A 24,314-nucleotide genomic window follows, 5' to 3' on the forward strand; every position below is an offset into this window, starting at 1 on the left:
GACAGGAACCAGGTTAGACTTTTTCAAAGGCAGCTGAAGCCTGTAGCTGCACAGAAAAAAAATAAATCAGAAGAAGAGAGAACTTCTTTGGGAGATAGACACTAAGATTACTTTGCATAGAAGTGTTTCTCATGTTTTCTTCTGATAGTATTCCCAGTTGGACAGAAAGCACCTGAATCTGCTTGGATCATGAGGAAAACAAAGTATTCCTGGGCAGCCTTCGTGGGAGGAGGCAACAAGAAGGGGGAGAAAATGGCTGGGGAAAATGCAAGAATACTGCCTGAGGCCACACATGAGGAGAGAAAGAAGCAGGAGGTGAAGAGGAAAGGGAAATTGAAAACCTTGGCAAACAAATTGCTGAAGACTGTGGTTGGTGGGAAGGAGGCAGTGGAGAAGGCTGGTGCTGAGGATGTGGCAGGGAACTTGCTGAAGATATCGACCGGTAGGAAGGGAGTTGAGAGAAGGATGCCTGCAGGTAACCTTGAAGTTATCTCTGGGTCCAGGCCTGGATCTTCTCTGCCCCTCCCAGCCCCGCAGGCTCTTGTTTTTCATTAACTTCTGGATTAGGTTCTTTCCACTCTCCTCCTCCCCATCCTTGTCCTGAATTCTTGTCCCTTCTGAACCATACACTTGCTACTCTGGACTGTTCTGTATTTCACTTTCCATTTGCCTCAAAATGTTTCTCTTTACTGTTCTTATCTTTATCCCTGCAAAGACTCCTGATGTGTCTTGTGAGAAAGACGATGTACGTGTGACTGACGCCCCATTAGTGTTCCTCCACAGATGGGAGGGGGAGGTGGGTTGTACACGGGCTGGTTGTGCCAATTGAACATCTCCTATGTCTTGCATGTATCGAGGCAGGACAGGTGCAGTTTACAGACCCCTCCTGAATAACTTGACAATTGCTTTGCTGGAGATCCTTGCCTCATCCCTTCTGCATTTCATGTCATGTTCGTCCCTCCAGTCCTGTTCAGTTTAATTCTTACTATATATATGAGATGTTTTCATAGAGGAAAGGTAGGAAGGATATAGGTAAAATATAGTGGAAGCTCATGCTTTTTCACTCTTCACTATACACCCAAAGTTGCATCTTGAATTATTTAAGTCCCATTGCTTTTGGCTTTACCTAATTTTCCCTGCATTCTCATCAAGTTCGATTTGTCCTCTGGGCTCTGTTCCAGATACCTTTGGACAAATCTTAGCCCTTCATTGCTCAACCTTGTAATCTGCAAAACCTGTGGAAAAAAACCCTGCAGCTCTGTGCAGCTGTTGTGAGAGTACATCTAACACTTGTTGGTTCGCTGAATGTGCTAGGTAAGATACTTTGGAAACAAGCAACACTGAAAAATTTCCTTCCAAGGGAGCTTGCAGCACTTTGGTCCTGCCAAGGTTTCTGTAGAGGAGGCAGAGAATTCCTTCCAGGCTTGACTTTCAGCTGTTGGCTTGTTCAGAAGATGTCCTTTCTTTAATGCTTTTCTTCTGGACAGAAGGTACATTTCTTAAGGAAAGACTGTAATTAATGAACCTTCATTGCTCACGTGAGGAAGTCTCTGGAATGATGACAGAAAGCTGCAGACTAATCTGCAGGCTTGGTTAACCTGGAGGAGAAAGGATGAAAGAAATTTAGAAACAAAAATGTGCTTGCCCTGAGGAAACTGGGAGATGCTAGTGCTAGACCTTAAGTGGGCTGATCTTGAGCAGATCCTGAGGAATTGCAGGATACATGTAAACTAGATACTTCATAACTTGGATATTAAAGTGATGGGTCCTATAGGTAAGTGGACAAACAGCAAGTTGTGTTCTTTTTCTGTTGCAGAGGAAACCATCTGCAGATCAATTGAGCAAGGAAAATTTTTGGAAGCTTGTAATCAAATTTATAATCTGGATCATTCTGGAAATGATGGTGTGGGAAAGTCTGAATCACTTTATGCACTGCTGGCTGAACGAATGTGGACTGTAGTGGGAGAAGTGCTCAGTGGAAGTGATAGGATGCTCCTGGAGCCATTGCAGTCAGTGGGGGAATCACTGAAGTGGGAGAAGCAGAAGGAAGCAGAGTGGCTTGGCAACAGCCGAGAGATGGAGTCTGTTTCCACCTGGAGTCCAAACTTCTGGAGAAAAGATCTGGAGGAAAAACTAACGCAGTACATGGCAGCCCAGATTCCCCTGTTTAGTTCCTCCACTAACACAGATGAGACTGCACTAAAACAGCACCTGAGTCATCTGGAAACAACATTTCTCCCCAGCCTGGAGCACAGGAGTGATGTCTTCAAGGAAGCAGGGCTGCTCGTCACCTATGCCCGCTGCTGTCATGCCTGTTTGTGTTCTCACCTTGCCACACTTACTGACAGTAACTGTCTCAGCTTCAGCCAATGTCTTTTAATTTATGAATGGAGCATTAAAATGTACAAAAGGTATGTCTGAGGGACTTTTTCCTTCATTTTTTCTGTATCTCTATTTTTCACGTCTGAGAACAATCCCTGCTTCCTGATAATGCTGTGATGATCAGGATTCTTGCTGAGTTTAGATTTGCCCACTTGTCTCTTTTATCTACTGTGCTCTCAGAATCAGAGCCTTTTTTCATTGCAGTACTTCCTCTTTCTGAATCCTTAATACCACATTCAGAGTTTACCTAGGGTGGACAGGTATTTCTCTGCCTGTTGGACATGCACAGTTTTCTGCTTTATTGAACAATTTCTTTCCTTGCATCAAGCCTTTTTTAGCAAGATCCATAATACCCCAATTACCCCAGAGTAATTTTCCCTGGTCTTTATGTCAGCATGGTACGCTATAGATTTCTCTTGTTCTGCCCTTGGTTCTCACACTGCTTTATCTGGCTTGTAATTTTTCCAGTTTTTTCTGTATTTCCTTCATTAGTGTTCAGATCACTAGAAAAACATGTAACAGATCATTAAATTCCTTTCCAAGTTTGGGGAAACCGATATGGCTTTCCCCTTGATCTGAAGAGTGGCACATCTGGGACCCTTTGGCCCAATGTGAATTCAAAGTCTGTGGGTGTCATCAAAGCCTGCAACCTTCTTGTGATTTCTTTTTTTATGGTGGATGAGGCGTTTGATTCTCTGTATTTGTGGTTTAATTGCTGCTTGGCAGCTCCAATCTACTTATGCCCTAATAGTTCTCAGCCTTTTTGGATTATTTGATTGCTTTCATCCAAGCCTACAGCTTCTCTGTTTCTTGTATTAATTACACTTATAAACCCTTGAGTAGCTCATAAGCAGTTCATCAGGTGGGCTCTTCTCCCAGCCAGCTCCTGAAGGAGGGAAGTAGTGTGGTAGGTACTCACTGGCCATCATCAGGCAAGGGGTCAGGAGTACCACTTGCTGCTGCTTTTAAAATGGTAAAGCTTTGGAGTAATGGATTGATGAAATATTGAAAATTTAATAAAATTGGAGGTGAAAAATTATGTAATTTAAATATATAAAGGAAAGTCAAATATAGGAAAAAATGTATTATACAAATGCTGAATTCCTTCAAGAAAAAAAAACCAAACCAACCAAACAAGTAAGACCAGTAACTGTAGTAGTCAGATGGCAGTGAAAAAAGTGGAAATGAGAAGATTCTAGACTTCAGCATTTGATTTTTCCTGTCTAAATACAGTTACAACCTCCATGAAAGCTCATGAATAGATGCAGTTGTCTTGGTATATACCTGCTTCTTATTCCATTCTGAGAGAATATGTGACACTTGCAAAATTGTGCACCCATGCAAGTGTGCTTGGGAGACTCTCCCCAAGCCGAAGGAATTCAGCAGCAGCAGTGAGGGAAGGGGAGAGGGAAGCAACAAGCAAAAATCTTAACTTGGGCAGCACATGTAGGAAGAAGGAAAAGAAACAGCACAAAAGAATAGCTGGCAAAAGGCCATTGTAAAGATCATCTACTGTGCTGTGGCTGCCCAAGCATGACAAACACTGCTGGGTCCTTGCAGGACACCCTGTTTGCCCCGTGTGAGGCTGTGGTGCCAGGCAGGGGGTGCCAGGCAGGCGACGCTGTGGACCCGCGGGAAGCTGCCCTCTGGCTGAGCTCTTGTTTCTGTACACAGTGGCAGCCAGGCGTGTGAGAGACCCGGGCACATCCCCCAGCACAGCCTTTCCCTTGGTGCGCAGTGCCTCATGTGGATTATTTTGAAGACTGAGGAAAAGTTACTTGCAATCGCACTGGTAAGAACTCAGGAGTTTTACCCCAATCTGCCTGGTCTTTTCCCCAGGTCCTAAATTAAGGGGTGCCCTTGTTAAATAGCCAGCTCTGCTCAGGCATGTGCGAGCCCCGAGGTCTCCGTCTTCACCAAGTTTCATTGCAGAGCACAGATGTGAAGATCCATCCCTGCTGCCAAAGGGATGCTGGCCTGTCCTTGCTCCTCCACAAGGAAATGCTGCGACATTTGCAAATCTCTCTTCGTTCCACTGCTGCATGTTCAGAGAGCTGCAACCTGCTCTGCTCAGAAACGCATTTATCTGAAGGAAAGGGAGACTATGGGTGAAACCCACTTCCATATTGAGGGCCATTTCAAGATGTTGTTCATCTTTTCTCCATCTGTTAATGATCCCATCATGTGCAACAGTTGGGGGTTTTTTTGCAGCCCCTTTGCCTCAGCTGTGCAGGATATTGAGGCTGCTAAGTCTGTCTGTGCGTGGACCCCTCACAGTTCTCTCCAGCCTACTGGACTGACTCTGCTGAGGTTAGAGCAAAGATTATTTCCAGAACTCAGCACAACAAAATGTGCAGCTGGTGCCCATCCAGCAGCCCTCTGCAGAGAATCCTGCCTTGTGATCCCACAGGTGACCCCAGCCCTGAGGCTGCAGCATCTCTTTCTTCTCTCAGCAAAGCTCCCCCTTTGAAGAATTCTGTTGAGACATGTGGAATGCAAATGAAGCCAGGAAGATGTGTTGTAGCAACGGGGAGTTCCAGAGGAAACCATGTTATTTGGAAAACTCAGCGGGGCCTCTTTTATTCAGCTAAAGCTGAAATGAAACTGCAGGAGTTACCTCACTCAGCTCTCTTGCTTTCCATTTCCACCAGCCCCTGGGGAACAGAGGAGGGGAAATTCCATGGCAAACTGCTGAATCATCCCAGGGAAGGTACTCTAAATTGCAGAGATTTTCCTCTAGACTTATTCCCTGAGGGAGAACACGAAGGTAGTCACAAACACGGGAGTAGAAGTGCCAGCTGGTGACAATGTGCTTAAAGCCTACTGGTTTCAGTGTTTAAGTATCATTATGGGCTGTTTCTAATCATTACCCTGGAGAAGACCACGTGTTATTAAGCTCTTTTTTTATCATTTGTTGCAAAGAAGGAGGTGACTTAGGACAGTGCCACTGAGGTTATCCTAGAGCAAGTCACTGAGTCATTGACAAGCCCTCAAAGAGGCTGACTAACAGTGATGGGAAATTTAACTTTTTTTTTTTTTTTTAGTTCTCTCTAATGTAATAGCTGAAGAATGCTTTTGCTTAACCATGGGCTTTCTGCTTTCCTGATACACTGTGTGCTTGGCAGACTCACCTCAATCTGGTAGTGGTTATGAGCTCTTGTGCCATGCTGCCCCGAGTTTTCATGCCACTTTGGATCCTGAGGCATTGTAGCTCTATGTGGTGCTGCATTGTCCAGAGAGAACAGAGCTGGAAGTGCTGGACAGTGTAGCACAGCATTGCCCCAGCTTGCTTCAAACCTGGCCAGCTTGGGACCAGCTCCAGATTCAAGCTAATGAGCTTGAGTGGACATAAGCTGACTCCATATGGAAAAATTATTGATGTCTCTTCAGCTCAGTGGCACATCTTATAAAACCTGTTTTATCCCTCTATTTTTGTTTCTAGAGTAATTCAGCCCTTCATTATGCTAATATACAGGAAGTTGCTATTGAGCAAAAATCCTGTCATTATCTCTGAACAATTGTCATATATAATTGTGACTAAACCACGTGGTGTGTGTTTTGCCACTTCAATGGATGACTACATTTTTCAGAATGAAAAGATCCTGACCAGAAAAAGTCATGGTCTGCTTTGCTTATGAATACCTGGCTTATCGCTGGGTGTGGCAGCTTGATATCTGTGCAAAGTAAAAGCACTTGAAACAGAAATGAGTGGTGAGAACTGTGACCATATCTGAAGGTGCTGAGATCTCAGATGCCACATGGAGTTCAAAGCCACTTCCAAACTCCAGTGTGGGGAACTTGGTCATCTCTGCATGCAGGAAGCATTCCCCTCAGCCTGGACACTCTGGGGCAAGGGAGATTTGTGCCTTTGAGGTTGCAAAGTTGGTGAACTGAAAATGCTGATGCCATTGACTGGGTTGTCAGTCTGTCACTTCTGCCCTTGTTGTACTGGGGAATTTGACATGAATGCAAGGCAGACCTTCCAGCATGATGCCAGGGTTCATTCTCATGCTCATTTACACTGACTAGCAAAGGATCACTTGGATCTGTGTCTTCTCCCCACCACCCCTCTGTTTTTTCAAATGGATAAAAGGAGGACTGAGAAGTTCATGTTCTGCAGTCAGCACAGGTGTACTGACCATCCACGGATCTGAAGCCTTGCAACATTTTGGTCAGACAGGAAGGAACAAGAAGGAAGCTGTGCCTGTTTATGACAGCAGAAGTTCTGGTCCTCTCCGCGTTGGAGCTTTGGTGCCTGAGATGCTGGTATCACTACAAGAGCTAGGACAAGCAAGCTGTTTCTATTTCAGACACATCATCTGATCCAAAACAACTAAGTGCTGCGGCTCAACAAATTATTAGTTGCCTTGCAGTTCCTCACTAAGCCCTGCTTTGTCCCATTGGGGGGGGTAGACTCGAAGTGTTTGTGCAGCTCAGATGGGATGTGCTATCTCAGCACATTGTGTTCACACATTTGCTCACAGTCAGGTGATGGCACTTGTGAGGAAAGGAATTTTTCTTGGTTGTTTGCAACTGCTTACTTGTCTTTGATTAACACTTTTCAGTGAATATGGGAGAGCAGTTGTTTTGAATATACTTTCAATTAAATTCTTCAGCTGACAACCAAAAATTTCCTAATTCATCAGCCAGAAAAGAACAAAGACAAAAATGGGAGATCAGACTTTACATTCTTTGGAGGAAGATTCAGAAATGAAATAAATAAGTGAGCCAGTCTTTTCATTTTAAAGCTTCTATAAAGGTCAGATCATGTTTTAAGCAACAAGCCCTTTCTCTGCAGTGTTAGTTTTGTTTTTACAGTCATTCAGACTAGCATAAGCCAGCCAAATCTTGGGAAATTTCCCGTTGTGCAGCCTCATGGGGCCCATCTCACCATGACAGTAGCTCTAAACGCTAACCCCTCTCCTCTTGGCATTCACAAGTCCCTGGCTCAAGCAAGGGAATGGTTTTAATTTATGCTTGCTGGTTTCTGCGGGTGCTGGTTGGAGAGAGGAAGGGTGGAAAATCTCAGCTACAGTAGCTGGCAGCATGGAGATGTGTCTAAGCATTGTTTTGCTGTGTGGGCGCCTTCATTTGAGCTAAGCTAACTAGGGAAGGCTGTAGATAACCCAAGCTGACACTGGGATGAAAGAAAGCTGCAAATCATTTAAACTCAAACAAACAATGTAGAACAAAACAGAACAATGTTATTAGGTCAGCTGGAAAATAGCCAGGCTTTGGGTTAAATGAGACAGCCAAAAAAATAGAAGCAGAACTTCATCTAGTCCAAATGCATAATGAGAGGCTGGGAAAGCTAACTCATTATGAATGCCATTGTATCTAAACTGTAGTTTTTCATTTTCTTTTGTCATTTAGAAGGAAGTAGGGAAAGCCCTGAAAGAAGCCTTTGATATTGGGAAACCCCCTTGTGCGGATGCTGCAGTCATTGAGGTAAACGGGGGGGAACTGAAAAGCTCCCATACTTCAGGGCAGTCATGTTTTTGCACACAAGTATGTGGGTATTTGGCAAGACTCAGTTTTGCATGTCTCAGGCTAAGCTCAATGTATTAAAATCCTGCAAGCTGGCTGCCATACTTAAACTGTGTCTGTTTGCTCCCAAACATGTTTTTGTCCTGGGCATACATAAGGAAAAAAAAAGCCTTACTAAACTAAGGATAAGCCTGAGCTGATTCAAGCTGAAGCTGCATTTTCATACAGGCACCTGGATCTTCATGTAACCTTTTGGCAAGTTGTGGTGTATCTTACCCAGTCTGCCCTGTGTGAATTCTGCAAAGTGCTTTTATAAAAGGGGAAGAGCTGCCGAGCTGTGGCAGGGCCCCATGTCTGGCAGTGCAAAATGCAGGCAGGCTGCTCCCTGCTTGTCCCTGCTGAGACTGCTGCCCTGGTGGATCAGGCAGAGCAAGGGGATTCTGCAGAGCACAGCAAAGGCAAGTGCTCCAAGGGCATTGCAGGAGCACACCCTGCTGATTGATGAGCAGCACATACCTGTGTGGGCAGTGGGTGTTTGGATCAAGACCGGCAGAAGGATTAAAATAAATCTTGGAGTTTACATGTGGGCTCAAGTGGTGCTAGAGATCAGGGGCAGGTTGTGGGCTGCCATGACTGTATCTTTCTTCTCCACTTCCACCACCCCAGCGGCAGTCCCGTTTCAGGTCATGAGAGAGGGAAGTAGTTCCATGGTCCTTTGGGATGGCAGCAACCTCAGGCTTTGGAAGCATTGCAGATCAACAGCAGCTGGTTTTCCTTGTGAGGATACAGCTTTAGCTGGCAAGCACTGGCTTTTCTGGCCAATCCCAAACCCAGGCACCAAATGCAGAGCTCACAACAGGGACTGTTTCCTCCTTGCCTTGCCCTGCACCTGCTGGAGCAATGGAGGAATGATGTACCTGTGCTAGGGGAACTTTTAGCTACCAAGCTGTTTCTTTTCCTGCTCCTGACTCACAGTGAAAAATTTTCTAACAGGAACTAGGACAAAGCCTGGTTTGAATCCCCTAGTCCTCATATCTGTAACATCTGGCCATGCTTCAGCATGAGCTGTTTCACTGTGTTGTGTATGCAACTGACAGGTTTGAATGCTCTAGGGTGGGTGATGGAAAAGCCTGGATAAATAGGAAAGCCTTATGAAATTACCACCTCCTCAATTTTCTCAGGCTGACACTTAAGCTTCAGATAGAAAATGAACAAGGTGTCATGGAAACTCATCAGCCGTGGTTTTCCGACACTTTGGGGTGGTGTATTTTATCCTGTCCTTTTGGGTGAGATTTTACATCTGTTGTAAGCAGTGGAAAAAACCCTTCATGGTGTGAGGCACCCTTTGTCCCTGGCTGACGAACACTGGGAGAGCACAGCATATGGGTCCATCTGTCTCCTTTTATCCATCTGGCTCTCCTCCCCTTGCAAGCTTTTGTTTCCACAGAGCAACTAATGGGCACCATTAGGTTGCCACCTGCTCAAGCCAGCCCAATATGGGGTGAATTTTGAGCTGTCTGGCATAGCCCACCTCCTGCAGACACCTGGGCCACCCAGCTGGGGTCAGTGGGGCAGGACATGTGCAGTAGGGTTTAACACACAGCTCTGTGTCAGGTGTGAGTGGTGGTGGCTGGGAAGGTGACACCTGCCCTCTCCAGGCACCCCATGTAGAGACCCTGGTAGAGGTGCAGGGCACACAGTTAGATCTGTCTGACCTTCTTTTTAGTGGCTGTACCCAAATTTGTCTGTGAGGGTGAGTCAGATGGAAGCACAGCTGCTCCCACAGATGGCAGGTCTGCGGATGAGCTGAGCTGCCGGGCTGGATGTGGCCAGCAGAGAACATCTGCAGGGACAAGATTTTCCCCAAGCACAGGCCTGCTGACCACAACAAAAACAGTGGTAGCAAAGGTGTGGGGTCAGGCATTACAATCAGGTTAATGAAAAATACATCTATTTCCACAAGGGCTCTCAACTGAAGTTGTTGCCTAGAGGGCAGAGGGATTTGCTGCAGGGTAAGCAGTAGGATGTATTCCTGTTCACTGCATAGGGAACAAATGGCCCTGGCCAGTTCTCTTCTCACATGTTGAAATCCACAGATACTAACAGAGAAGACAGAGACTGCCAGGCAAGTCAGTGAGAGCCTGAGCGAGAAGGTGGAAGCTGAGTGCCTGGAGGAGTGCCTGAGATTCCTGGAGAGGTAGGAAGGATGCTGTTTTCTTCCTTGGTGACATTCTTAATGCTCAAAAGAAAGAAACCCTGATGAAGCAGCTGGTGATGCTATGTTCACCTGGATCTTGATGGCTGTTTCCCATCAAGCTGTTACCGGAGAGACAGCACTTCACTGCTGTTTGTGTCCTCAGTATTTGCTGTTGGACTAAAGCTGAAGGAACAGAGTGCGTCTGGACTAGCTGGGACAGGATGAGGCCTTGGGGGATGTTCTGGAGAGGCTCAGACCTTAAACACACCTGGGAAGAGGGGCAACCATGTGTCCAGTACCCAGGTCTAGACCTTCCTACCCTGGCTGTGCTTCCCAGGCACAGTGTTTTCTGCTGGCTCCGTGGGAGGGTGGGGAGCTCTGCTCTGTCCTGGTTCTCATAGGAGAATGAATGTCTTCTCATCTTGCCTCTCACCACTTCCTCTGACTCCCTTCATCTGCTTTTTGTTCTTGGGTATTTCTTTCCCTGTGTATCCCCCGCAGCAGAAAATGCCAGGACTGTTGGTTACAGGTGGTATTTCAGACGGAGAGTTGATTTAAGATCCTTGACCCTCCACATGATGAGAAGAAGGAAATCCTATAAAATGGAGTTGTTCAGGAGCTGTTTGTGAGACTGAGACTGACAAAGCAGTCGACAGACCTTGCGGGTTATTCATACACACTGAGACTTTGTTCTGCTGCTTTATCGGCAGAGCCTGAGTTGCTTCCCAGAAGGAAGTGTTGCAAATCAACCTCCTGCCTCTTAGTCCCTGGCAGGGGTACCCAGGCAGCTCAAGGGCTCTCCCTGCCATTCCTGTGTTTCTCTTCCTCACCAGCTGGGCAGGGCAGAGACTGTCTTTGTCATGCTGTAGATCCCACCTTGGGGATTGAAAATGTGTGCTAAAAAGACAATCACAGAATATTTCTTGAGTTTGCTATTGCTGTCAGACATGTTATGGAGCGTGCCAGATTAAAGGTACTCTTTCCTGTTTTAATTTAGCTATGAAGATGAAGTAAGAAGCTTTCTCCAGCTTGATGGCTGCCCGCAGATCTGCACCAGCTTACGAGTCCTGGAGAATTGCTGCCTTCTCAGGTTAGAAAACAGAGCCTCGTGACATGGGGATCAAAATGAGTTTTCTGCTGGTCTGATCTCCTTCTGACTGTAGTATGAGGCCAACCTTGCCTCCAGCTGGATCTGGTCATCCAACCCTGTGCACACCAGCCTTTAAGCATGGAGGAAGCCAGCTGCTGTCAGCAAGACCCCTTCAGAGCTGTCCTGGCTGCCCCAGCAAGAGGGAGGCTCAGATGGGGGCTGACTGTGGGTGACTGGCCAGGGCCTTGACTGCTGCATTGGCAGGGCTGTACTGCCACTTTTTGCCTGCTCCCAGGCCCTGCAGGTGCAGGGGCTGTAGCCATCTCCCCATTCTTGCACTGAACAGGAGGCAGGCAGCAGCGCTGTGTCACATGTGGGGACACTATCCTGACTAACCCTGCCGTGGGTTGTGATGTCGTTCCTTTCCCTGGCTTGATCGTCCTTCAGCAGGAAAGCCTCATAAAGGTTGTGTTGAGATGTGTGTGCTAATGCACTTGGCAGGTGCAATCTTAAGTGCTTTGCTGAATGAAACCCCATGGAATATACCAGGCTCTCCCTGGGGTTGCTAGGAAGGAGGGAAGCAATAAAGCACAGAAGGGTGGAGGAGGATGTTTGAACCTACGAGCTAATTTCAGAAGCACTTGCAGCAACGGAGAAAACAAAGTTGCTTCTCTTCTTCCTGTGTAAAGTTATCTGGGGATCTCTGGAGTCAGCAAAATGCCAAAATCCAACATACGAGCAGTGATTACTTGACATCAGAGCATTGTGTTGAGCCTAGGTAGCTGCTTTGTTTGTTGTATTTGCCTGTTGCTGATGCTGGATCCTAGACTGAATACTTATGAGTCTCTTTTATGTAATCCTTTACAGTGTTACTGAGAATGAAGTTGTACACTGAGCCTTTCCAGAATTTAAAATGTCTGGTTTCAAGCTGGTGATAATTTTAACCAGGATTTCCTGACTGGAAGACTGTTCTGATGGAAGATATTTGTTTGCCTTGTATTTGTAGATTGTCGAAGGCACACAGATGCTTACCCAGACTCTTACTTGTTGAGGATGCTTCATGCTTACTTGTTTTTAAAAATACTAAAATTTTTTACTGATCTGATCTCATTAGTGATGGGTACAAGTGGCATTTGTGTGCACTGAGCTTTCATGTCCTTGTGGCAGTGTCTTAACGAGTGCACAAATGCAGGTCACTGAGCTGGCTTTGGACCTGAGCATGTATCCGTTCAATTACCCAGGCAGCTGTGTTGGTTACAGTAGAAAGAGTTTTGATCTGAGAGAATAGCATGATTTGATCTGATCAATACTTTCCATATTTATTTTTTTTAACAGAACTGTCTGGCATAAGCTAACATACATTTGCAGTGTCAGCACTGGCCAGAATGTTAAGGTAAATGCATTTCTAGACAGGATGGAAGATGATATTATGGAGCATTTTCTGCAGACCATCACTTCTAAAGTCAAGGTATGGGAGACACATTTTAATTCTGACTGTTTTCAGACCATATGAGTGGCATGCACTTCCCTCTCATGATATGATTTGGAAAGGGTGAAGCCATAGTTTGGCCTTCAAGACCAGTACTCTCCTCTGCCTTGTCAGAATCTGTATGGACACCTTCACCTTTCCCAGTTTTGGGATCCCAGTTTCACTGTGTGTTTGTTGTTGTGCTACAGATGGGTACCCAGATCCCAAAAGTTGAATTTCACCTGGTACCTATTCATTCCCATCAGCTGGGCATCTTCCCATGACAGTGATAACTCACAGAGCCCAGGGCTGTGCTAGGTAGTCAGGATGTAAAGAAAGCTGACCAGAAATGTGTCCCTTCCTTGAGATAAGGTCCCCTCCCTTCACACTTTCTAGTATCAGCCTATTAGCCCAGACACCCTTCGCCCTTCTGTCTGGAAAACACAGAATTCCAGGCTACTAGAAGTGTGTGATCCTGTGCAATTCCCTGGGAGGCTCCCCTGAGCATCTTCAGGCTCATTGCACAGGATCCCTCGGGCATGCTGAAGGCAGCAAAAAGAAATGACAAGAGAAACTCTGGCTACACTGTGCAGTTTTGGTCTCCAGAGCTCAGTGCCAGCCTGTCCCATGGGCCCACACATCTACATGGGAACTGGGGGTGGTTCTGACAGGGAGCATGGGCAACCCTGGGGGGGAACAGGAGACCTAGGGCTCAGCTTTCAGTCTTCCAGGTTTGGGCTTAAGAAGTTAGTACATCCTTCCCGAGCTGGAATTGTTTCTTTCTTTCATGTTTTGCTTTTCTTTGAAATAAAGGCACAGGATGCTGCAGTTTGTGGAGGAGTCTGTTTCCAAGAGCAGAAAGAGCAAAGGCACAATGATCTGTGTCTGTTGTTTGTGCAGTGTCTCTCCAGGTGCACCCTTTGACTCTGATTCTTTTCCTCAGGGAACACTGAAGGACCACTTCAAAAAGTGTGACACTGGTTTTGACCACATCCTTGAATCCTTAAAGCAAAGCTTTTTGACCTTTGGGAAGAAAAAAACAGATATGTATGAGGTAAGAAATAAGTAAGAAAGTGAGAACAAGATGTTACTCAGGAAATCATCCTACAAGAAAGATGGAGAGGGATTTTTTCCAAGGGCATGTAGTGACAGGACAAGGGGGAATGGATTCGAACTGAGAGTAGGTTTAGGTTTCAGGAGGAAGTTCTTTGCTGTGGGAGTGGTGAGATGCTGGAAGAAGCTGCCCAGAGAAGCTGTGGATGCCCCACCTCTGGAAATGTTCAAGGCCAGGTTGGATGGGGTACTGAGCAACCGGTTCTGGTGGAAGGTGTCCTTGCCCATGGCAGGGGGGTTGGAACTAGATGATCTTTAAGGTCCATTCCAACCCAAACCATTCTATTATTCTGTGAAATCACTAAAACTAATAATTGAATTTTTGGATGGCACAATATTAGAACATTAATCCAAACTACAGTTTTGCCTGTTGTCAAGTGGGCTTTTAAATATCTAGTGGTCTCAGTCCTGTCCACCAGAGATGTACAGTGACAGCTGGGACCTTTCTGTAATTTCAGCAGAGAAATCAACAAGTGAAGAAACGGGGAAACTGAATGTACCTCCCAAATACAGAGGGGAGCATTAGGCTCCCTCTGATCCTACCATTGCCCCAATACCATTATACTGGAAATCTTCTCAGCTTCTAATGTGCTTCAACCTTATTTGTAAGGATTATTTATCCCTTTGATGTGGAATGGACACAGAGGGGTGAAAAGTCCAGATTCTTAAAGGGCATAGTCTCTCATACAGAGCATTGGCAAAGAGAACCTCACAAAGTACCCAAGTTTTTTCACCTTTACAGTAGCCTAAACAACTTGTCTAGGATCTCACAACACCCTTGAGTCTATCTCTTCAGCAATGAGGTTGGTACCTGGTGTACCCTCTCTTGTGTGCAGGCTGGATTTGCTGCTGCTATGTGTGCCACATGTCCTCCTAAGCAGGGGACTCCCAGGTCTGCAGTCTCTTTGTCAGTGATGATTTTAATTAACATTTTGCAATATGGAAAAAGGTAATGGAAGAGAAAAAAATAGGATCTAGTCTGCTGTTGTTCAAAGCCTGTCACTGGACATTATGTCACATTACTTCTGGGGCAAGCAGCAGCTCAGTGGTGAAATGCTGTGCCAGAGCTCTCTGTCTCTTGCTTTGTCTGTTTTGGACAGAGCTGGGGATTTCCTGTACCTTTGGACTGCAGCCTAAAACTGCTCTGATTTCAATTGCTAATGAAATGTGGTTTCTGTGCAGCAGCCCACCTCCCTTCAGAAACACTCACTGTCCCTGTTGGGCACTGCATGGCCTCTGCACTGGGGTTCCTCAGCAGGTAGTGGGAGCTCAGAGGGAGTTGCCCAGGTGACTTCTCTGTGCCCAGCCACAAATGTGTGCCCAAGGGCCCTGTGTCTAGTGTGGATGCTCCAGGGAGGCTGCCTCTAGCTTTATAGCCCAAGCTCTCCCCAGGTGATTGTATTTCTTAGCCAAGCCAAGTGTCACTGCAGCTCTGGAGTGTGAGTGACCTCTGGCTCAGCTAACTGGTCCCATTGCTTTTGACTGGATGTCTCTGCACTTACCATCAAGGTTTATGTCATCCACATACAGCTTGGGGGTTGTCCAAGTATTAGATCAAGAATTTAAAATTAATACTTAAGCAAAGAAGTGGGACAGCCATCTGCATGGGCAGAATATCTGCTGTCTGCCCTGGTATAGGTGTGGTCTGGACCTTGCTCAGTGCAGGGAAGTTAATCTGGGTGTCTTTGCTCCGGAACAGGCCCTCGTCAAGGCTGTCAATGCCATCATTATTACAGAATACATGCAGGCCCTCCTGACCACTCCCAGGAAACCATCTTCTATGCAGAGGAGGAGGATTGTCAACAAGATAGAAGAAGATCATAGGATGATGCAAACCATCTTTAAAGAGTGCTTAGTAAGTCTTTGATATGGTTACAGTTTTGCTCTCTTTCATCAAGAGCAATACCAGCAGAGGAAAAGACTCTGAAAGCAACAAAAAAGCTTAAGAGTTTTTACCACAGGAGTATCAAGCTTCACAGAAATGACAGTCAGATGTGCTGACAGCCCTTCTGATCTGTCAGAAGCTGTTAGTCCATGGTTTTGAAATGTGTGACTGGAGGAGGCAAGTTTCGCACTGCTGCCACTGACACAAGAATGAGGCCTGCTCCTCTGAGCTGGTGAGACAGCTCCAAAGCTGCCAGCTCCCCCCATCAGGCCTCTGGTACATGGCATCGGGTGTCAGTGCTTTCCCTTGAGCCTCTGCAGTGATGAACCAAAGAGGCTGCTCCACATCTTCACCTGCTCTGTGGATTGTCCTGTATGGCTGCTCCTCCCTGGACATGGGGTGTGCATTACTATTGCTCCATCCAGCCCCTCCCTCCCCACAGGCCCTTTCCAGCCCCTCAGAGCTGGGATAATGGCTGCCTGAGACATTTCCCTGTGCTGTGGCGTTTCCTCATGGCAAAAACATGCTGATGCTGTTGTGGTTGCTGACGGTAGTGGAGAGGAACGAGTCTTCCTGCAGGGGTAAACACCTCACACCATTAGGAGGTAAAGGCGCATTGCAGAAGATTGGGTGTAAAAGCAGAGCCACACCTCTGAAGAAAACTTGTGCAGAAGTACTGGTTCTGATTTGCAGAAACAACTTCAGAAGCTTAAAAAAGCCTCTTTGCTCAATTCATAATCTGGTGTCATTTGCAGTGCTGCACACAGCATCTGTGGGTGCCACCAGGCTGTCACATGGGTCCTTTGATTACCCAAGGGCAAGGACTGCAGTGGCAGCAGTGTCCCCTCTTGCGGCTGGTCCAGTTGGAGAATCACTGCTGTGCAGTGTCCCTGGCATGGCTCATTAGCAGATGCAGGCTGGGAATGTCCAAGCATGGTGTTTCATAAGGGGCTGGGCTGAGCAGCACAGCAGCAATTGCAAAGTCAGTCTGGTAACAGGACTCATCTGGGACAGGGCATATAAACCCCCGTGGCTATCCTGGTTTTAATAATTTCACAAATGCTGAGTCATTCTCACAACTTGCCAATTTAAGTGCTAGGGACTGAAAATCTATTTTCTCACAGATGAGTCCCTTGCAAGCCATTTGTCAGCAATTCTTACCTTGTCCAACAAATAAAATGAAATAAAAATGATCGCCTGTAGGCTTCTCTAAAATCCTCTCAGACCCATTATAATGAATGCATTAGTTTCATGGTGGAAAGCTGGAAGCTGACAGTGCTTTTAGCTGAAGACCTACCTCTCCTGGAGTGATCAATCACAGATGAATCAATGCTTTGAGCAACTGAGCCATGGGCAATAGCAGGAAGATTCTCTAATCTTAACTCTGAAGTTTACTAGCAATGCTGTGCTCAGCATCAGCTTTAGATGTAATGTGCATGGAATAGTGCAAAGGAGATACAGGAAATCTACTTATCTATTAAAACCCTACATTCAGCTTGGGTGGAAAAGGGCTGCATCTGGTTAGCACTGTTTCACCAGTGTCCCCAGTGTGTGCACTTTCTTACTTGATATGAGAGCACCGAAAACCTTGGAGGTGAAATGCACAAGTGATTTGCATGGAACAGCCTGATCCTCAGTCATGAGGCACACGGTTATGCATGCGAAATATGTACTCTGCTGCAGACTGAATTTATTGTGCAGTTTCTGCATAGGCTGCACCTGCTCCCTGCCCTCTCTTCAGGCTCTTCCTTCCCCTCCATTCCCAAAACACATTAGGAAATACCTTGCTTTTCTCCTAAGAGCATTACGTGTCAAAGGCACTTAAACACTGCTGACAAGACACCTCTCTTTTTTTCCTATTAGACTGCAGGCTGTTTGCCTCTGACCTTGCCTGTCTGTGTAGTGCTTAACTAAATCTGACGCCTTCAAATTAATTAGCATTTTGTAATAGTGAGCTTGCCAAGTATGAAGCTGTACAGTACCAGTGCCTCAGGAGCTGAGTACAGCTTATGCACTGAGCAGAGCTAGACATGCTGTGTGCCTGCAGTGCAGGGGGAGAGGGGGAAGGCTGTCTTCAAGTATTACTATTATTTTTAATTTATGTTCAATGCAGAGGTGTCACATGGAGAATGTGACTGCTGTTTCTAATGCCCTCTGGAGATCAGGGGAACCTGGGCTTCTCCTGCCCCATTTTAGCAGCCCGTTCTCCAGGTTTGCTTTGTCACAGAGTCTCTGTTGATGTGGTGGCATCAATAATTCAGGGAAGCAAATTAATTGCATTACTGCACTGATGAAAAATGTGAGCAAGACCTGAAGTTCTCTCTTAGTGGTTCATCTGCATTCTGCTTCTCCAGCTCTGCTAAAAATGCTGTGTGTTTTTTGATGAGACTTTTTTCTTCTGTGTGCAGATTAGAGGGAGTTGATCGTATGCAGCATCTACCAACCGTGTCATGTTCTTTACACTGTCCAGCCCTGTTTCCCACTTTTTTTCTCTTAGAGGATCTGTGACCCCTCATCCTGTCCCCGAGGTTGCTTTTCTGTCCCTGGGCTTGTTTTGGGGTAGCAGAAATGCCAGTATGTTTGGCCAACAAAGCTTGTTTTCACATAGGTCAAGCACGGGGCTGTGCTTACCTCTAGAAGCAAACCATGTCTCACAGGGTGAAATGGCCCTGAAAGGACAGGCAATTTAGGTAAAAATGAGGTACATTTGCCAACTTTGCCAAAACAAATGCAGGAGGGGATTCTGCACTGCTGAAGATAGTTGCCCAGACACCCTGGAAGCAGTCTGTGACTGCTCTCCAGGTTCTTTTCTGCTACCCTGGGGAAAACCACATTTCTATACGTGCACAAACACTCCTGCAAAGCTTCTAAGCCACACAGAGAGATTCCCAGTCTGACACAAGTCCAGGTCTTAGCACGGTGTGCTGTTTCTCTTGCCCTGAACACATCATTGCTTCTCTCCCCAGGGTCCTGCAGCTGGTTCTCTCAAGGATCCCATAAAAGCAATTTTAGAACTTCTTCAAACTTCTGATCCTGAGGGGATGAAAATAGCACTTCTGCCCATTCTAAAAGAATTTCCTGACCTCGGGTAATGCCTTTTATTGGTTTGACTTCTGTGCTTTCTTACATGATTACTTGACACCAGAAGACCTACAACAATATTAATCCTGTGATACTTCTGCAGTGTGTTGGGCCAGGCACAGGGGCCATTTGAATGTACTCACTGGTGCCTGGTTTATAACTTTGTCCGACATGAACTGGTGGTGGAACCATCTGTGAAGGTGAAGGATGGATGAAGTTGCTGTCAACAAAGCAGAAATGCTGTGGAGAAGTACTACCTGAATGCAGAATTTACAGGCACATGTGTGTCAAATGTAGGTTTCAAGAACATCCTTAACTCAGGCATTTCATAACTTCCAAACCCTTGGCTTTTGGCTTCAACACTTCACCGAACCTTATATAACTAATTTCACAAATTTCTAGGTGTATTCAGCAAGAATATACACTTATATTTCTTGCAGGAAACTTAATAGAATTGAAACACAGCTTTTACTAGGAAGGAGAGATCTGAGCTAACTGTATTAGTTCCAAAGCCTGTGGTTTATTGCATCTGTCTTTTGTTCTGATGTGCTGTGCTAGTGCCTGTGTTTTTCCAACTTGACAGGATTGCAGTTTAGAGCTCTCCATCACTGGATGCTGTGAAGGCCAAAAGTGTAAATACCTTCAAATGTGGGGGAGACAATTTATGGTAGATAATTATTTCAGTGCCTATTCAACATGACAGTCATGGTATAACCTGCAGCAAGGGAAGTCTCTAGACTTCTGTATGAAGGACTGCTGTAGGCAAAGAAAAAAACAAAAAGAAAGACAAAGAGATTATGTTATGCTTCATCTGGTTTCTTACTTCTTTTTTAGTTTACTACTTTTGAAGATGCTATTGAGCTAAAAAGCTGCTTATCTGATACAGCATAGCAATGATATATATATATGTATATATATAGTATAGGAAGTGGGCATAGAAAATTCTCAGAAGACCCAGATCTCAGAGGAGGTCCTCCTGGTGTGAGTGGATGCACTGCTCTTGATTACAACAGATTTCTCTGTTTCAAGCTGTTTGGCTTGGTTACATTTGACTTATACCCAATATGGTGTTACCCTGCTCAACAGAACAGTGCTCTGCAGAACAAAATCCTCCTTCCAGATGAACAAGAATTAGCTCCATTTGAGGGGAGAAAAGATACCAGAAATGCTTCCCAATGGTCATACATTGAGTTATCTGAAACCTTTTATGATAGATACAGGCCTTTTTCTAGGAATGACCTGAGCTGAACATTTTCAATACTTCACAGGGATGCTGTGTGCCCTGGGCTTGGGACCCATGAGCTCAGCCCTATCCCACACAGCTCTTGGGATATGGTCTCCCCCTTAGGTAGCCAGAGGGTGTCAAAAAGCAGCTTCCAATCTTTGGTCTGGTCCAGCAAAACTGAGTGATAGGAAACAAGCTTTTTTTTATTTTCTTGACTCATTCACTGACCTGCCCTCTTATTGTTTTGGAAGGAAGGAACACCTGAGTGCAGTGCTGGACATCAAAGACTCAATCAGCCGAAAAGACAGAGCTGCTCTCTTGAAGGCATTTCACGATAATTACAGGGAATCGGAAACAGAAGCAAACTTGCTTTTTGCAGATATAGAAACAAAACCTAGAAAATATGGACTCTGTGGCTGCCTCTGCTGCTAGCAATGGTGGGTGTGTGTGAGTGTGCTTGTGTGTAACACGGGTACCTGCGCAGGTAGGCGTCCCTACTTGCAGGAGGTGGAGCTGTAGCTTCACCTCCCCAAGGTCCCCATTGGTCTATTACCTGGCTCTACTTCCCCCTCTCTGCCTTCAGACTTCCACATCCTGGAGGATCATGTTCTAGGCAGTGCAGGGTGCTGAATGCTCAGATGAGTGATTCAGGTTACAGCAGGGACAAAGGAGAATACAGCGCTCTTTCTCCCCATCTTTCACTCCTGTCTGTGTGTCCCTGCAGCAAGGTCTCTCTGCAGCATCCTGTCCCTCCCAGCTCTTACCCTCTGCATGGGCAGGGTCTCCCAGGCAAGTACTGTTTCCTCCTAGCAGGGCAAGCCAAGGGAACCTCTAAGTGATCCTCCTGCTTCCCTGGTGCCGAGGGGAGGGATATGTGAGCCCCACTACTGCCCACTCCATGGCAGCCGCATTAATTAAACCAGGTTTGGCCCCATTTAGGTGACTGTGCCATGCTGTGAGAGCCAGAGGCAAGCGTGCCTACTGCATGCTGGCAGCAGCAGCTGGTGGCAGAAGGGAGGAGGGTTAAAATCAGAGAGATGACTGTGACTGTAAGGTGTTAAATCCAATGGCAAGAATTGCCAAGGCTCATTTGGAGCACTTGCAATTGCCTTTCAGTCTCCCAAGGGACTACTTTGTAGTCACAAATGGGCATTTTTATTTTTGGGGCGGGTAAGTTGCAGCAGATATTGAAGTTAAGCAGCTCCTCATGGTTTTAAAATACTTAGTGGAGAACATACAGCTATTTTCTTCACTTTAAATAATTAGCAACTTCTTGTTAGTCCAAGTTTATCTAGCTCCAGCTCAGAGATGGGGAATTTTGTTTTATGTCAGCCAGGTCAGAGCCCTCAGCGATCAGAAATAGTCCTGCTCAGTTAATAACTACAGATTGTCACCAGTCACCTTCTGTTGCATAAGCTGACTAGACTATCTCAGGTTGAGAAGCACAGTCCCTTTCCTCCTCCACTCTCAGATGTCACCATTTATTTATAGTTACCCATGTTAGCAGATCAGGGATGAGTTATGCAGGACTCTGCCCTCCAGGCACAGACAGGCAGCAGGCTGCCCTGGTAGCAGGGAGAGAAAGCAATTAGAGAAACAATTAATAAGCACACAAGCTTCCTCTGCTAATGAAAACTGATTCTGATATAATGAACTGGCTGTCAGCCACCCACGTTTATACCCTCCTTTAAAGAAATTACCCATAGCTTCACTTTTGCTTTAGTAAAGATATCGAGGAACATGATTTTAAAGCATTGTAAGTCACTTAATCTCCTAATTGCTGAAATCCCCGGGGTAAACAGGCTCCCAAATCCCAGCAGACCTGGCTGAGTCTGCAGTGTGTTGGACACACATGTCTAGCACAGTTTGGTGGCCTTATCTGAGCTCAGAGGTACCAGTGAAGGTGAAATTAGTTCTGGGATGTGCCACCTTCCTCCTTCCATCCCAGCCCTGTGATTTTGCTGCCATGCACTGGGGTGTGGCCTGTAGGCACTCTGGAAATCAGCTACTTTTTCCTAGCCAGGAATACATTTGTTCCTCCTGCTTATGGAGGTGGCAGGACTTTGGAAAAGCACTGTTTTTGGTTGTTTCATGTTAGCACGAAACGTCCTTCCAGAAGAGGAGTGAGAATTGGCTAGGGAGGGCAGGCAGCAGCAGGGGTGCTGCTCCAGGCTGTGGGCCCATGGATTGCTTAGCCCAGGAAGTGGAGGATTTCAGCAGGTAAGTGTCGATACAGCTTCATACAAGAGTGTGCACAGGAGGGATGTTTCTGCTGTTTGACTCTTGCACATGTTCTGATGAGTGCTATTTAATTACCCAGCTTTTTTCTTGCCTTCCCTCAGGCCTGCTGGGAGAAACATGAGGCCTTGGTCCGCTGTGCCAGAATACGCAATCACAGCTCCTTGAAAGCTTCACACACAGCTGGATGCATGGAGAAGCCCGTCAGCCATGGAAGACAATTCCTGCACATTTGCAGGAAAACCATGTGGCACAAATCCTATTCTTATATGTAAATTCCAGGAGAAGGATGAATGGGATATGGCAGAAAGACATTTCTTCAAAATTTCTTAAAGATTGCCACTCAGCTGAGTCCTAGTGGTTATTCCCAGGTTGTGGCATGGTGGCAAGTGTGGAGGAGGAAGAAGGTTTCCCCTCACCAAATTCCTCTCTGTTTCCATCCCTCGTTCCATGAAATCTCTAATGAAACCATGGACTGCTGCACCACATGGTGTCCCAGCATTGCAACCTCCTGAGGGATCCAAGACCTCTGTTAGGGAATCTTGCCTGGCGCATTGTGCTGGAAATTCCTGCAGGTCTGGGCACCTTGGTCTACCCCCCAAAGCCTGATCTGCACCAGGAGGGTGCAGACAGAGCTGCCTCTTCTCTCTCTCATGAAGGCTGTGACCTGCTTTGTGGGCAGCCTGCCATGGTGAGGTGTGGGATGGGAAACTCCTCCTGTATGAGTTTTACAGCTGGCTCTGGAGCATAGTCTTGCATTAATTTTTATACCTCAGTTACTGGAAATTTCCTCTTGGAGAGGGAGGGGAAAGCCTCATGGGAAGCAGGCAGTAAAAGGAGCTGTTTGTCCCAGCCTCCGGGCAAGGTCTCTGCTAGTTTTCAGATGTAAATAGGCAGTTCCAAAGGGAAAACACTGACTTTTCTTCCTGGTTATCTATGGACTGGTCACAGTCCCTAAGCTGGGTGTAGTTCAAGGCTCTCCTTCACTATTGTGTGAATATAGGCCATGACTGCTCCTCTCTGACACCATTAGCAAGCAAACAAACTCTACCTCAGATGTGCCAGTGCTTTTCTGAGCAGCCATTCCCCTTCAAGTCTGCTTCCCTAACAAGAAAAGGGAAAATTTGTGCGTAAAATGTCGGTGCGTGATGTGTCATGCCCTGGTACCCTGGGAAATGCAGACCCAGTTGGGTGCTGCCACATTCTGCAGTGCTGTGCCATCACCCCAGGGAACAGGTGTCCCATCCTAGAGCTCTGCATGCAGACAGGGTTCTGTGAGCTGGACAGGAGCCAGGGCAGGTTTGTAATTGTCATTAGCTTTGCTCCTGGCACAGTGCTGAGTGTGGGGTGAGTGTCAGAGGAGCAGGAAGAAACAGGTTGCTCCACCTCCAGGGAGTCCTCTGTGTACTTTCAGGGCACCAGGAGACCTTGGCACTGTTACACTTCGTCCTTCACATCACTGAAGGGCAGCGAGAGGAGCCTGTGGCCTGCCTGCTCTTCCTGACTGCACAGCTGCTCCAAAACCCAGCGCTGGTGTTCCTCACATTTTATAGCTATCCATTGTGGCTTCAGTGAGACCTTCCCTGGGATGTGGGAAGGCTGGGGAATCTGGGGGAGCTGCAGCCTGGCTGGGTGGGCATGGGTTGGGATGCAGAGCTGGATGAGCACCTGCCTTCTGAAGGTTGCCAGCCCTGCCAGGCACTCTGGGCCAGTCACCCTCCCCTCCTGCCAAACTGCACATTTCTTTAAGGGTGGGAAGGGATGAGAGACCTGGATGGCAGGCCCTATTGTGACAGCAGGGTCAGCGTCAGTCTCTGCCAATAGGGATTTCAAGCAACAAGCCTTCCAGAGAAAATAAATAGAACCCTCTCTGACATTTCGATCACTGTCGGGCTAAAAATAATCCTTCCGCATGCGGACAGCTCTGGCCACACACAGGGCAGTGTCTGTGTGTGTCTGTGCCGTTTGACATCCGCAGCCAGACAAGGGTGTGTTCTGCTTGGAATCAGCAGCTGGGAGCCCCGAGGGATGCCAGGCTTGCCATTGCTGTGTGCGCATCAATGAGGTTTTGTAGCAGCAAGTTTCTGCACTCTGTGTGAAGCATCCAGTCATGGAGAGACCAAATAAAGACTTGAGTTTGTCCATGAA

General features: G+C 46.5%; 1 protein-coding gene across 3 annotated transcripts; it reads left to right on the top strand.

Moving 5' to 3' along the window:
- LOC116446020 lies at positions 1-24,314 on the top strand. 3 transcript variants are annotated; one of them, XM_032113219.1, is made up of 12 exons: positions 1-475; positions 1,817-2,411; positions 4,057-4,174; positions 7,756-7,830; positions 9,966-10,066; positions 11,064-11,156; positions 12,492-12,624; positions 13,568-13,678; positions 15,437-15,592; positions 18,589-18,710; positions 20,180-20,365; positions 22,271-24,314. In XM_032113219.1, the coding sequence occupies exons 1-11, from the start codon at positions 190-192 to the stop codon at positions 20,358-20,360; spliced, it is 1,971 nt and encodes a 656-aa protein (XP_031969110.1). In that variant the 5' UTR covers positions 1-189; the 3' UTR covers positions 20,361-20,365; positions 22,271-24,314. The 3 variants fall into 3 exon arrangements, 2 of the variants coding, with proteins under 2 accessions (XP_031969110.1, XP_031969111.1); XR_004240992.1 differs by lacking the exon at positions 22,271-24,314 and having other exon boundaries at positions 18,589-18,996; positions 20,180-20,264; XM_032113220.1 differs by lacking the exon at positions 15,437-15,592.

The sequence above is a fragment of the Corvus moneduloides genome, chromosome 6 (genome assembly GCF_009650955.1).
Source record: "Corvus moneduloides isolate bCorMon1 chromosome 6, bCorMon1.pri, whole genome shotgun sequence".
Lineage (NCBI taxonomy): Eukaryota > Metazoa > Chordata > Aves > Passeriformes > Corvidae > Corvus > Corvus moneduloides.

What these genes read in the sequence shown, in the direction of transcription:
- LOC116446020 (XM_032113219.1), top strand. Translation starts at nt 190, where the DNA reads ATGAGGAAAACAAAGTATTCCTGGGCAGCCTTCGTGGGAGGAGGCAAC. An exon ending in TGAGAGAAGGATGCCTGCAG is followed by an intron (nt 476 to 1,816) that starts GTAACCTTGAAG and finishes TTTCTGTTGCAG; the next exon opens with AGGAAACCATCTGCAGATCA. An exon ending in TGCCTGAGATTCCTGGAGAG is followed by an intron (nt 10,067 to 11,063) that starts GTAGGAAGGATG and finishes GTTTTAATTTAG; the next exon opens with CTATGAAGATGAAGTAAGAA.